Source organism: Oncorhynchus masou, chromosome 29, assembly GCF_036934945.1.
Source record: "Oncorhynchus masou masou isolate Uvic2021 chromosome 29, UVic_Omas_1.1, whole genome shotgun sequence".
Lineage (NCBI taxonomy): Eukaryota > Metazoa > Chordata > Actinopteri > Salmoniformes > Salmonidae > Oncorhynchus > Oncorhynchus masou.
In genome coordinates, this window is record NC_088240.1 from 88,050,873 (window position 1) to 88,065,797 (window position 14,925).

General features: G+C 46.7%; 1 protein-coding gene across 1 annotated transcript in view; it reads left to right on the plus strand.

Moving 5' to 3' along the window:
- ankrd28b (ankyrin repeat domain 28b) overlaps nucleotides 1–14,925 on the plus strand; it is a 40,397-nt gene that overhangs the window by 22,270 nt on the left and 3,202 nt on the right. The window contains exons 6-25 of the mRNA XM_064946760.1: nucleotides 221–308; nucleotides 4,075–4,217; nucleotides 4,422–4,634; nucleotides 5,033–5,111; nucleotides 7,020–7,134; nucleotides 7,396–7,542; nucleotides 7,872–7,940; nucleotides 8,059–8,199; nucleotides 8,892–9,003; nucleotides 9,209–9,235; nucleotides 9,411–9,485; nucleotides 10,029–10,230; nucleotides 10,678–10,765; nucleotides 10,986–11,103; nucleotides 11,315–11,534; nucleotides 12,700–12,871; nucleotides 13,012–13,157; nucleotides 13,268–13,350; nucleotides 13,426–13,508; nucleotides 13,635–13,726. Coding sequence (XP_064802832.1) covers nucleotides 221–308; nucleotides 4,075–4,217; nucleotides 4,422–4,634; nucleotides 5,033–5,111; nucleotides 7,020–7,134; nucleotides 7,396–7,542; nucleotides 7,872–7,940; nucleotides 8,059–8,199; nucleotides 8,892–9,003; nucleotides 9,209–9,235; nucleotides 9,411–9,485; nucleotides 10,029–10,230; nucleotides 10,678–10,765; nucleotides 10,986–11,103; nucleotides 11,315–11,534; nucleotides 12,700–12,871; nucleotides 13,012–13,157; nucleotides 13,268–13,350; nucleotides 13,426–13,508; nucleotides 13,635–13,726 — 2,413 coding nt within the window. The remainder of the gene's footprint in view (nucleotides 1–220; nucleotides 309–4,074; nucleotides 4,218–4,421; nucleotides 4,635–5,032; nucleotides 5,112–7,019; nucleotides 7,135–7,395; nucleotides 7,543–7,871; nucleotides 7,941–8,058; nucleotides 8,200–8,891; nucleotides 9,004–9,208; nucleotides 9,236–9,410; nucleotides 9,486–10,028; nucleotides 10,231–10,677; nucleotides 10,766–10,985; nucleotides 11,104–11,314; nucleotides 11,535–12,699; nucleotides 12,872–13,011; nucleotides 13,158–13,267; nucleotides 13,351–13,425; nucleotides 13,509–13,634; nucleotides 13,727–14,925) is intronic.

The following is a 14,925-nucleotide window of genomic DNA, read 5'->3' on the forward strand; positions in this document are numbered from 1 at the left end:
TTTTCCTTTGCTAATGTTTCCTCCGTCCGTCGGCTGTCAGTTATGTCGATGACTGTGTACATACGGCCCGCCAATCACCGACACCGGAAGTCCCATGACCGTCACCACAGCCCTAGTTGTAGGCTTGAGTTTGTTCTAGAGAGGCTTTGACGCAAGATTTGAGCAGATTTTGCTTTAGTTATCCTCAGTCTGTGTTTTGTTTCTCTCCTTTTCCTGTTAGATGGTGAGGCTGCTTCTCTCCAGAGGAGCCAACATTAATGCTTTTGACAAGAAGGACCGCCGAGCAATCCACTGGGCTGCTTACATGGGTAATGAGTTGACCACATCATTTACATTCTGACTAATGTGACGGAGTCCATCCAAATCATTTTGGCCCTGGACTCTGTCCAGGCATTTCAAGGCTGCGTTGAAACAAAGACTGGTAAATGATCCAAGACCAGCTCAGTTAGTCCCCACCGTTGTGACAATGAGTCGTACATTTGATGCAGAATTATGATGTGATCTTAGGGGCATTGGCAAACGCAATGTAAGTAATTTAATTGATGTACCCCTAATTGCACCCGACTACATCTGTTTATCCTACAGCTATTGTATGCAGTAATCATGAGCCCCTATAAACCAGAGTTACACTGTTAGCACTGAGGTGGTGTGCAATAGTAGGAAGCCCACTTTGTGCAGGGTGAGCTGCATAATCAGCTCCAATGTAAACAGCATGAGTAAGTCTACCTCTGATAAGCTTCCCAGGAAAGCATTAAAAACAATCAAGTAAAAAATAAAAATAGCCCACATTAACATATGTAGCCTAAGAAACAAGGTCCATAAAGTCAATAACTTGCTTGTAATAGATGAGATTCATGTTCTGACTCTCTGAAACTCACTTAGATAATACCTTTGATACAGTGGTAGCAATACATGGTTATAACATTTACCGAAAAGACAGAATTGCCAACAGAGGTGGTGTTGCAGTCTATATTCAGAACCATATTCCTGTAAATCTTAGAGACGATCTAATGTTAAATACTGTTGAAGTAATATGGCTACAGGTTAATCTTCCTCACCAAAAGCCCATTCTTGTGGGAAGCTGCTATAGACCACCAAGTGCTAACAGTCAGTATCTGGATAATGTATGTGTGATCAACAGAGAAGTATATTTTCTGGGTGATTTAAATATTGACTGGCTATCATCAAGCTTGGGGCGACAGGTAGCCTTGTGGTTAGAGCGTTGGACTAGTAACCGAAAGGTTACCCGACTTCCGTCATCATGAAGTGCTTTGAGAGACTAGTCAAGGACCATATCATCTCCACCCTACCTGACACTCTAGACCCACTCCAATTTGCTTACCGCCCCAATAGGTCCACAGGCGACGCAATCGCAATCGCAACCACACTGCCCTAACCATCTGGACAAGAGGAATACCTATGTGAGAATGCTGTTCATCGACTACAGCTCAGTATTTAACACCATAGTACCCTTCAAACTTGTTATCAAGCTCGAGACCCTGGGTCTCGACCCCGCCCTGTGCAACTGGGTACTGGACTTCCTGATGGGCCGCACCCAGGTGGTGAGGGTAGGTAACAACATCTCCACCCCACTGATCCTCAACACTGGGGTGCGTTCTGAGCCCTCTCCTGTACTCCCTGTTCACCCACAACTGTGTGGCCATGCACGCTTCCAACTCAATCATCAAGTTTGCAGACAACACTACAGTGTTAGGCTTGATTACCAACAACGACGAGATGGCCTACAGGGAGGAGGTGAGGGCCCTCGGAGTGTGGTGTCAGGAAAATAACCTCACACTCAACATCAACAAAACAAAGAAGATGATCATGGATTTCAGGAAACAGCAGATGCAGCACCCTCCTATCCACATCGACGGGACAGTAGTGGAGAGGGTAGTACGTTTTAAGTTCCTTGGCGTACCCATCAGGGACAAACTGAATTGGTCCACCCACACAGACAGCGTGATGAAGAAGGCGCAGCAGCGAGGCGCAGCGGCAAGGCGCACAAACTCTTACAGATGCACAATCGAGAGCATCCTATCGGGCTGTATCACCGCCTGGTATGGCAACTGCTCTGCCCACAACCATAAGGGGGAAGTGAGGTCTGCACAACACATCACCGGGGGCAAACTACCTGCCCTCCAGGACACCTACACCACCCGATGTCACAGGAAGGCCATAAAGATCATCAAGGACAACAACCACCCGAGCCACAGCTTGTTCACCTCGCTATCATCCAGAAGCCGAGGTCAGTACAGATGCATCAAAGCAGGGACCGAGAGACCGAAAAACAACTTCTATCTCAAGGACATCGGACTGTTAAACAGCCACCACTAACATTGAGTGGCTGCTACCAACATACTGCATCAACAAGCCACTTCAAACAATGCCACTTCATATAATGTTTACATACCCTACATTACTCATCTCATATGTATATACTGTACTCTATACTATCTACTGCATCTTGCCTATGCCGTTCTGTATCATCACTCATTCATATATTTTTATGTACATATTCTTTATCCCTTTACACGTGTGTGTGTATAAGGTAGTTGTTGTGAAATTGTTAGGTTAGATTACTCTTTGGTTATTACTGCATTGTCGGAACTAGATGCACAAGCATTTCGCTCCACTCGCATTAACATTTTACTAACCATGTGTATGTGACAAATAAAATTTGATTTGACTTACACAAATGACTGATTGGCTGAGAAATTTATGATAAAATGATTGTGGGGGCTGTCTTGTTAGACTTCAGTTCAGCTTTTGACATTATTGATCATAATCTGCTGCTGGAGAAACGTATGTGTTATGGCTTACCCCCTGCTATAATGTGGATAAGGAGTTACTTGTATAACAGAACACAGAGGGTGGTCTTTAATGGAAGCCTATCAAATATAATCCAGTTTGAATCAGGAATTCCCCAGGGTAGGTGTTTAGGCCCCTTGCTGCTTTTTATTTTTATTTTTTACTAACAACATGCCACTGACTAAAGCCAGAGTGTCTATGTATGAGGATGACTCAACACTATTACATGTCAGCTACTACAGCGACTGAAATTACTGCAACACTCAACAAAGAGCTGCAGTTAGTTTCAGTGGTTGGCTATGAATAAGTTAGCCCTAAATATTTCTAACTAAAAGTTATTTGGAACAAAACAAAAAAACTAAACTGAATCTTGTAATAAATAATGTGGAAATTGAGCAAGTTGAGATGACTAAACTGCTTGGAGTAACACTAGATTGTAAACTGTCATGGTCAAACCATATTGATGCAGTAGTAGCTAAGATGGGGAGAAGTCTGTCTATAATAAAGCGATGCTCTGCCTTAGCAACACTATCAACAAGGCAGGTCCTACATGCCATAGTTTTGTTGCACCTTGACTACTGTTCAGTCATGTGGTCAGGTGCCACAAAATTGCAATTGGTTCAGAACAGGGCAGCACAGCTGGCTCTTGGATGTACACAGAGCTAATATGAATAATATGCATGTCAATCTCTCCTGGCTGAAAGTGGAGGAGTGACTTCATCACTACTTTTAGTTATGATACAAGTTCTCAATGGGATTGCCTGGGGTTTCTGGCCATGGATGTTTTGTTCCCCGGTAGGTGCCCCATTCTTAAAGGCAAAATTGTGAAGCCCATGGTTTGAGGTATTGACATGTTGAATGCACTGAGCTGTCTGTCTAAACTACGGGCACACAGCTCGGACACCCATGCATACCCCACAAGACATGCCACGAGGTCTCTTCACAGTCCCCAAGTCCAGAACAGACTATGGGAGGCACACATTACTACATAGACTTTGGCAGCAGCTAATGGGGACCCATATTAAATACAAATGTCCTTATCCCAGTGAGTGAATGAATTGGCTGTGTGATAGCCTCACAGCTCAGATGTATGGTCCACCTCTAGTGTGTTATGTCAGAATGATGGACTAAGTATGTTGATAAGATGGTTTCAGTTAAACTAACATGTAGGTATTGCTTGTGGTGCTGTGTACCACTGTTAACTAACCTCTGTTTCTCTCTTTTCTCTCTCGCTCTGTCTCTCACTCTCTTTCCCCCCCATAGGGCATATTGAGGTGGTGAAACTGCTGGCCTCTCATGGATCAGAGGTGTCCTGTAAAGACAAGAAGGCCTACACCCCTCTCCACTCTGCAGCCTCCAGCGGCATGATCAGTGTGGTCAAGTACCTCCTGGACCTTGGGGTGGATGTGAGTCAATGCATACATACACCTCCCCGCATTCAACTGTGTAGTCACTGTTCAATTACAACTCCACGAAAAGACAGAGCTCTAGTGTGTTGTAGAATGATTTCCTTTGGACCCGGTGTCGGTTCAGGGGTTTTCCCAACCAAGTGACCTGATCAGGAATGTTTTGTTCTATCCCCCCTTCTCTCCTCCCTCTTCTCCTTCCAGATAAATGAGCCCAATGGGTACGGTAACACCCCCCTCCACGTGGCGTGCTACAATGGCCAGGACGTGGTGGTAAATGAGCTGATCGAGTGCGGCGCCAACGTGAACCAGGTGAACGAGAAGGGTTTCGCCCCGCTCCACTTCACGGCCGCCTCGCGCCACGGGGCGCTCTGCCTGGAGCTGCTGGTGGGCAACGGGGCCCACGTCAACATCAAGGTGACGAGACAGGATGATCAACTGTCTGTACCAAATGACACCCTGTTCCCTATGTAGTGCACTACCATTGACCAGGGCCCACAGAGTATGAAGCCGTGCTGACACTCTTTGCATCCCAAATGGCACCCTATTTCCTTCATAGTGCACTACTTTTGACCAGGGCCCACAGAGTAAGAAGCTGTGATGACAACAGATACATCCCAAATGGCACCCTATTCCTTTTATAGTGCACTACTTTGGGTCACTGATGCAGCACACGGCTTAGTAGACTTGGACCAAATACATTCACATACCAATGGATTAATCTTAACAATACAAACTAAATGTAATAAAGTGCACCTCCACCTGTGGTCAGCAGCACAGACTGCAGTGTGAACCATCTGTCTCTCTCTCTGCAGAGTAAAGATGGAAAGACCCCCCTCCACATGACGGCCATCCACGGACGCTTCTCCAGATCTCAAGCTATCATCCAGAATGGTGAGTCTCTGTGAATGCTCTCAACAGAAAATACACTGCTCAAAAAAATATAGTGAACACTAAAATAACACATCCTAGATCTGAATGAATGAAATATTCTTATTAAATACTTTTTTCTTTACATAGTTGAATGTGCTGACAACAAAATCACACAAATTATCAATGGAAATCAAATTTATCAACCCATGGAGGTCTGGATTTGGAGTCACACTCAAAATTAAAGTGGAAAACCACACTACAGGCGGTTCCTACTTTGATGTGATGTCCTTAAAACAAGTCAAAATGAGGCTCAGTAGTGTGTGTGGCCTCCACGTGCCTGTATGACCTCCCTACAACGCCTGGGCATGCTCCTGATGGTCTCCTGAGGGATCTCCTCCCAGACATGGACTAAAGCATCCGCCAACTCCTGGACAGACTGTGGTGCAACGTGGCGTTGGTGGATGGAGCGAGACATGATGTCCCAGATGTGCTCAATTGGATTCAGGTCTGGGGAACGGGCGGGCCAGTCCATAGCATCAATGCCTTCCTCTTGCAGGAACTGCTGACACACTCCAGCCACATGAGGTCTAGCATTGTCTTGCATTAGGAGGAACCCAGGGCCAACTGCACCAGCATATGGTCTCACAAGGGGCCTGAGGATCTCATATCGGTACCTAATGGCAGTCGGGCTACCTCTGACGAGCACATGGAGGGGTGTGCAGCCCCCCCAAGAAATGCCACCCCACACCATATTATTATTATTTATTTTTTTACCTTTATTTAACTAGGCAAGTCAGTTAAGAACAAATTCTTATTTTCAATGACGGCCTAGGAACAGTGGGTTAACTGCCTGTTCAGGGGCAGAACGACAGATTTGTACCTTGTCAGCTCGGGGATTCGAACTTGCAACCTTCCGGTTACTAGTCCAGCGCTCTAACGCTCTAACCACGAGGCTTGCAGGTTGCAGTCAGCAGAACGTTCTCCACGGCGTCTCCAGACTCTGTCACGTCTGTCACATGTGCTCAGTGTGAACCTGCTTTCATCTGTGAAGAGCACAGGGCGCCAGTGGCAAATTTGCCAATCTTGGTGTTCTCTGGCAAATGCCAAACGTCCTGCACGGTGTTGAGCTGTAAGCACAACCCCCACCTGTGGACGTTGGGCCCTCATACCACCCTCATGGAGTCTATTTCTGACCGTTTGAGCAGACACATGCACATTTGTGGCCTGCTGGAGGTCATTTTGCAGGGCTCAGTCAGTGCTCCTCCTGCTCCTCCTTGCACAAAGGCGGAGGTAGCGGTCCTGCTGCTGGGTTGTTGGCCTCCTCCACGTCTCCTGATGTACTGGCCTGTCTCCTGGTAGCGCCTCCATGCTCTGGACACTACGCTGACAGACACAGCAAACCTTCTTGCCACAGCTCGCATGTGCCATGCTGGATGAGCTGCACTACCTGAGCCACTTGTGTGGGTTGTAGACTCCGTCTCATGCTACCACTAGAGTGAAAGCACCGCCAGCATTCAAAAGTGACCAAAACATCATCCAGGAAGCTTAGGAACTGAGAAGTGGTCTGTGGTCACCACCTGCAGAACCACTCCTTTATTGGGGGTGTCTTCCTAATTGCCTATAATTTCCACCTGTTGTCTATTCCATTTGCACAACAGCATGTGAAATTTATTGTCAATCGGTGTTGCTTCCTAAGTGGACAGTTTGATTTCACAGAAGTGTGATTGACTTGGAGTTACATTGTGGTGTTTAAGTGTTCCCTTTTGTTTTTTTGAGCAGTGTATATATATTAACCAGTAGGCTCTTCAGCATCTTGTCTTTTGTCTTCAAACCATGATACACTGGCACAGAGCAATGTTACTGCAACGGGGTTGAACATTTAGCTACGTGATGCCTCTAGGGTCAAGTGGTTGATTGTGTGTGTATTAGGTGCTGAGATCGACTGTGAAGATAAGAATGGAAACACACCCCTGCACATCTCTGCTCGCTACGGCCACGAGTTACTCATCAATACACTCATCACGAACGGTGCTGACACAGCCAAGTAAGAAAACACACAGTTTCCAGCAATACTGCAACATGCATCTGCAAATCTGTCATTGACCGAATTCCCACTTGGAGACTCTCTGCTCAACACATGAAATGGCCTCCATTGTGGTGTGTGGGTGGTTGATAGACTGGGCATTGCAGTGTGCAGTAGGGTTTAATGAGGACTGTGATGTGCTGCTGTTTCTAAACTCAGCTGAATTAACTGGAAGTCGCTCTGAATAAGAGTGTCTGCTTAAAGTATAAAATGTTGTTGCAGACGAGGCGTCCATGGGATGTTCCCCCTCCACCTGGCTGCTCTCAGTGGTTTCTCTGACTGCTGTCGAAAGCTCCTCTCATCAGGCTTTGATATAGACACCCCTGACGACTTTGGAAGGACCTGTTTACATGCTGCAGCAGCTGGGGGGTGAGTGGACTGGTCCAGGCTTTACACCAAGGAATATGTAGTTCATGACCTGGAAAACCCTCTCCTCCTGCAGTATCATTTCTGTATAATGTGGCTCCATGTTATGGTGGTATTGACTAAAATGTCTTTATCTTCCTGAAAGAGAAGAGAAACCTGCACACTGCTCTTGCAAGTATCACTGTTTTTATCCTAGCTTTTATTAGCCTTAATAAAAACAGTGATGTGAGCAAGAGCAGTGTACAGGTTTCTCTTTTCTTTCAGGTTCTCTCATTGTTAACATGCACCTGATAGCTCAGAGAGCCTTTCTAAACTTGATATCTTGTTACCAGGAACCTGGACTGTCTGAATCTGCTGCTCAACACAGGGGCAGACTTCAACAGAAAGGACAGCTTCGGAAGGTCTGTCTGTGGCATCAAATAACTTTCATATTTGTTCTTTATGATAATGGGGAATATTGGGATATATTGTTTTGCATCTCCAATCAGCTGTTTCTGTTGACTGTTTGTGTTCTTCTAGGAGTCCTCTGCATTATGCAGCAGCCAACTGTAACTACCAGTGTCTGTTTGCCTTGGTGGGGTCTGGGGCCAGTGTGAACGACCTGGATAAGAGGGGCTGCACCCCGCTCCACTACGCTGCTGCCTCCGATACAGACGGAAAGTACGTCTCACACTCCTCTTACTGTTGTGGTGCCGTGTCCATTTAAAGCCCAGAGCCACTTCCTTTGCTTAGTGATTCCCAAACTGTGAGGGGCGTGAGTGGTCGGCGGGGGGGGACTGACTGAGTAGTGAATCATCAGTTCCTTTTGTCGTGTTAGTCATTGAACACCTTAGAGGGCTATTTATAACTTGTCAGAAATGTCCAGATCACCTAGCCCATGTCCAGATCACCGAGCCCATGTCCAGATGTATTTCCTGTCATGGCCAGATGGTGCCAGCAGTGTGACACCAGTCATCTCAAACCCTGCTCTGATTCTATTTACTCTTGAGGAAAGGGGGAGGCTAAAAAACCAGCAGCGTAATGTTTCATGGGAGATTTGTTGTGAAACGGAGAGCCACCCATGTGTCCGCTGTGCTGGTTATGTTATGTGCTAACTGACACGCTGCTGTCACAGCATGTACCAATTTGTAAGTCGCTCTGGATAAGAGCGTCTGCTAAATGACTTAAATGTAATGTAAATGTGACCTTTCACATTTCACTGTAGTCTGGAGAGTATGTTGAGTGTTTGAATGCACGCTAGTGTTCAATCGGCAGTGTGAAAGCTTGGCCACGTCTCCTTTGGAAAGTGTCTCTGCTTGATTATCTGTCTGTTTTGATGTTGGTGTAATGATTAGTGAACTCTTGACCTCCAGGTGTCTGGAGTATTTGCTGCGAAACGATGCTAACCCAGGGATCCGGGACAATCAGGGCTACAATGCAGTGCATTACGCGTCTGCATACGGACACCGCCTCTGTCTGGAGCTGGTGAGTCAGAACCACAGGATACTAGATGCCCTGCATCCACACCATTTTCCCTGCGTCCCAAATGGCTGTGGGGCCCATAGGGCTCTGGTCAAAAGTAGTGCACTATATAGGGAATAGGCTGCCATTTGGGACATAGTCATTGATAATCAGTAGGTTTTAAGGTGTGGTTGCATGTTTGTCGTCACTCTTGATGTTCTTTTTCCAGATTGCAAGTGAAACACCTTTAGATGTGGTAAGTGCCAGTTGGTAACTTTTCCTCACACTTCCATGTTTAAGGTATGGATGCAACACCCCAGTATGTCTGCAGAGGCTGGTCACTGAGATTTACCATGTTACACATGCTACTAGACTAACCTTCCAAGTAAATATGTTACAAGTCTGAACTGGCCGTTCTTGTCTTTCCTCAGCTAATGGAAACCTCAGGGACAGACATCCTGAACGACTCTGATGTCAGAGCTCCCATCAGCCCTCTACACCTCGCTGTGAGTAAAGCCTACCTGCTCCTGTAGTGGTCTCCATGTGACAAATGGCACCCTATTCCCTATTTAGTACACTACGTTTGACCAGATCCTTATAGGCCCTGATCAAAAGTAGTTCACTACATAGGGAATAGGGTGCTATCTGGGATGCAAGCATGGTGTAGATTTTCCACAGGAAGTTGACTGTCCAGACAGACTCACACACCATATTCCGATCTATTCCTGATTAGTGTAAAATACATGCATATTCTACACAGTGATGATGAGGATGATTTCCTTATTTTGCCGTTTGAGTTAATCAACCTCAGAGGAGAAGTAGTGTTTGTTTCTCAATCCCACGCTTGGCAGGAACATCCAATGTTGATGCTGGGCAGGAGCAAAAATGGGCTCCCGATTGAAAGACTCTGGTCTACTTTAGAGGTCTAGCACTATTTCTGTTCAGGCGTACCACTGGTCTACTCTAGGACATTGATTATATTAAGAGTGAATATCTATTCAGGCATACCACTGGACTTTGCTTGAGACTGTGTTTGTGTTTCTATTCAGGCGTACCACGGTCACCACCATGCTATGGAGGTCCTGGTTCAGTCTCTGCTGGATCTAGACGTGAGGGACAGCCAGGGGCGCACCCCTCTGGACCTGGCTGCCTTTAAAGGCCATGTGGAGTGTGTTGACGTCCTCATCAACCAGGGAGCCTCCATCCTGGTTAAAGACTTCACTCTGAAGAGGACCCCCATCCACGCTGCAGGTACACATAGGATATCACATAGAGCTTCTGTAATTAAAAAGTTTTTCTGACCAAGATGGCCATTTGTTTGGTCATGTTGCTAGGACGACAATGTCCACTCTAGGGATGTTACATGGTATAGTGTGAAAATGCCCACTAGACACTGATCTAAGGTCATTTTTTGTCATGTTCTCCACTAATGATTGAGGATCTAGGGAGGGTAAGCTGATCCTAGATCAGTGCACAGGGGAGACTTCTATCCAGAGCCAGGTACACAGCTAGCAGGTGACAGGCTTCGATGGCCTCAGCCCCAAAATTCTTTATTATCTGCTGTGTTAACATCATGAGGATGTCATCTACCAACACCACTGTTCTTGAAATCTGTCTGTTCATGTGAAGGTTATAGTCGTCCAGCTGTTCATATGAAGGTCCAGCAATCTGCTCATATCCTCTCTGTTCATCCTCTAGCTACCAACGGTCATTCGGAGTGTTTGCGTTTGCTGATTGGAAATGCTGACCTCCAGAGTGCCGTGGATGTTCAAGATGGGAATGGACAGTAAGTCAATTAGGTTTTGGATACAATTCCTGAAAAAAGAGATTTTGAAACTGGGGATGCATCCCAAATGACAACCTATTCCCTACTTGGTGCACTACTATAAACCAAAGTCCTATGGGCTCAGGTCAAAAGTAGTGTACCATATAGGGAATAGGTTGCCATTTGGGACTCAACCTGGTTATTACCAGTTTGTAATATGACCTGTTGTCTTGTGTATCAGAACCCCTCTGATGCTGTCGGTGCTGAGCGGACACACAGACTGTGTGTACTCACTGCTCAACAAGGGAGCCAGCGTAGAAGCCAAAGACAAGTGGGGCAGAACAGCTCTCCACAGAGGGGTGAGGAGGAGAGTTGTACACATTCACACACAGAAAGAGAGGGGGAGGCTTGTTCTGATCTAGGGATGGGGCCATTGAACTACTAGTTATGGCTTTGGTGTGGGATCTAGCATGGAATATATATTATGCCCAAATATACCTTTTTATGATTCCTTATTATATAATTGATTATGACTTAATCAATTCCATTCTTGTCTCGCCACCCTACCAGGCGGTGACTGGTCATGAGGAGTGTGTGGAGGCCCTGCTGCAACACAGCGCCAGCTTCCTAGTTCGGGACTGTAAGGGGCGGACCCCTGTTCACCTGGCGGCGGCGTCTGGACACATCGGGGTGCTGGGGGGGCTCCTACATGCAGCCCAGTCAGTGGAGACCCTCCCTGTCATCACAGACAACCAGGGCTACACGCCACTACACTGGGCCTGCTACAACGGTACTAACTGGACTTAAGCTCTTTTCTGATTCCCTCTCCAACACTGTAAACATGTCCCTGAATTAGGCAGGCCTTACAACGGTACTAACTGGACTGGAGCTCTTTTCTGATTCCTTCTCCAACACTGTAAACATGTCCCTGAATTAGGCAGGCCTTACAACGGTACTAACTGGACTGGAGCTCTTATGATTCCCTCTCCAACACTGTAAACATGTCCCTGAATTAGGCAGGCCTTACAACGGTACTAACTGGACTGAAGCTCTTATGATTCCCTCTCCAACACTGTAAACATGTCCCTGAATTAGGCAGGCCTTACAACGGTACTAACTGGACTGAAGCTCTTATGATTCCCTCTCCAACACTGTAAACATGTCCCTGAATTAGGCAGGCCTTACAACGGTTAACTGGACTGGAGCTCTTATGATTCCCTTTCCAACACTGTAAACATGTCCCTGAATTAGGCAGGCCTTACAACGGTACTAACTGGACTGGAGCTCTTATGATTCCCTCTCCAACACTGTAAACATGTCCCTGAATTAGGCAGGCCTTACAACGGTACTAACTGGACTGGAGCTCTTATGATTCCCTCTCCAACACTGTAAACATGTCCCTGAATTAGGCAGGCCTTACAACGGTACTAACTGGACTGGAGCTCTTATGATTCCCTCTCCAACACTGTAAACATGTCCCTGAATTAGGCAGGCCTTACAACGGTACTAACTGGACTGGAGCTCTTATGATTCCCTCTCCAACACTGTAAACATGTCCCTGAATTAGGCAGGCCTTACAATGGTACTAACTGGACTGGAGCTCTATTCTCTTCTCCAAGAAGTGTGCACTCATTCACTCCCTCTTGTGGATTGAAAAGCATTAGATTGGTCTTGATGGAGCAATGTGGGGGAATGAACAAGACTACAACACTGTGGAGAAGTAGGGTTATGACTCTCAGTGGTGGAGCTTACACTGAAAGGACTTGTCAGGGATTGACATAGTATATGTTGTAGCTAAAATGTTTTTTGTGACTTCACCATTGTCAGATCCTTGGCTTTCTCTGAGGGTATTGTGGTGGTCTACAGTGACATCATCTTTTTGCTGTATGTATTGTTTCCCGCTAGAGCAACGTATTACTTTTAATTCTAAATGAAATGAATCAATCTTCCACTAGGCCATGACACGTGTGTCGAGGTGCTGCTGGAACAGGAGGTTTTCCACAAGACCGAGGGCAACTCCTTCAGCCCCCTCCACTGTGCTGTGATCAATGACAACGAGGGGGCTGCAGAAATGTTGATTGACACTCTGGGACCAGCCATTGTCAACGCCACTGACACCAAGAACCGGTAACTATGGCACACGACAACGTCCTTTTCTTCTGGAGAATAATGTGAAAACGACCTCGGGTTGGATGAAGGATTGTAGAAACTATACTTGATAATAACACTCCTACTCAATATCAATGAAAACAGTTTCCTCTCTCCAGGACCCCCCTGCATGCGGCAGCCTTCACGGACCACGTGGAGTGTCTTCAGCTGCTGCTAGGTCACAATGCCCAGGTCAACTCCCCCGACGCCTCCGGGAAGACCTCCCTCATGATGGCTGCTGAGAACGGACAAACCAACGCTGTCGGTATGCAGTCCTCTCTCCTCCGCTTTGCCTCGCCAGCCGGCTTAAGTTCAACAATTTGAATAAGTAGCTTCATTTCCTAATGTAATTCCTTTTATGTTTCTCTGTCTCAGAGCTGTTGGTGAGCAGTGCCAAAGCAGAGCTCACCCTGCAGGATGCAGTCAAGAACACTGCTCTTCATCTGGCCTGCAGTAAGGTGAGCAACCCCACATGAAGAGGATGTTCTCTCTGGTTTGAATTTTGTCTGACATGTTTGACTCTGTTTTTAAAGGGGCATGAAACTAGTGCCTTGTTGATATTGGAGAAGATTACAGACAGGAACCTCATCAACTCGACTAACGCAGCCTTACAGACGTACGTATGGTTCGGCTGCATTAATTGGGCCCTTGGTCAGAAGAAGTGCACTATATAGGGAATAGTCTGGCATTTGGGAGGTATCCTAATTTTCTGTTGGCTAATCTGATGGTACTTTCCCCTCAGGCCGTTACACGTTGCAGCCAGAAATGGTCTGACCGTGGTGGTGCAAGAGCTGCTAGCGAAGGGTGCTAGCGTGCTCGCAGTCGATGAAAATGGTAAGATCCGTTCTTTGGTACTTTCCTTCTCAATGTGTCCACAAATGTTTCTCTCTAATCCACTGCTTGGAAAGTTCTAGGACACTGAAGTCCATGGAGAATAAGAGCACCTCCCAGCTTCCGACTGCACTGAGGCTAGGATACACTCACCACCAATAAATTGAGAATTTCAATAATCATTTCTCTACGACTGGCCATGCTTTTCTCCTGGCTACCCCAGCCAACAGCTCCGTACCCCCCACAGCTACTTGCCCAAGCCTCCCAGCTTCTCCTTCACCCAAATCCAGATAGCTGATGTTCTGAAAGAGCTGCAAAAACTGGACTTGTACAAATCAGCTGGGCTAGACAATCTGGACCCTCTCTCCCTAAAATTATCTGCTGCCATTGCTGCTACACCAGCAGCATACCACCCTGCATACCTCTGCTGGCTTGCTTCTGAAGCTAAGCAGGGTTGGTCCTGGTCAGTCCCTGGATGGGAGACCAGGTGCTGCTGGAGGGCCAGTAGGAGGCACTCTTTCCTCTGGTCTAAAAAATATCCCAATACCCCAGGGAAGTGATTGGGGACACTACCCTGTGTAGGGTGCAGTCTTTCGGAGGTCATTAAAGATCCCATGGCAGAGTAGGGGTGTTAACCCCGGTGTCCTGGCTAAATTCCAAATCTGGCCCTCAAACTATCATGGTCACCTAATAATCCCCAGTTTAAAATTGGCTCATTCATCCCCCTCCTCTCCCCTGTAACTATTCCCCAGGTCGTTGCTGTAAATGAGAACTTGTTCTCAGTCAACTTACTTGGTAAAATAACGAGAGAAAAAAAAACTTACTCGTCTGTTCATATCGTCCGCGGTCATCTCCCTCTTCAAAGGGGGGGTGATACTAGACCAAACTGTTACAGACCTGTATCCATCCTGCCCTGCCTTTCCAAAATCTTCGAACGTGAAGTTAAACAGATCACTGACCATTTCGAATCCCACCGTACCTTCTCCGCTGTGCAATCCGGTTTCCGAGCTGATCACGGGTGCACCTCAGCCACACTCAAGGTACTAAACGATATCATAACCGCCATCGATAAAAGACAGTACTGTGCAGCGGTCTTCATCGACCTGGCCAAGGATTTCAACTCTGTCAATCACCGGCAGACTCAACAGCCTTGGTTTCTCAGATGACTGCCTCGCCTGGTTCACCAACTGCTTTGCAGACTG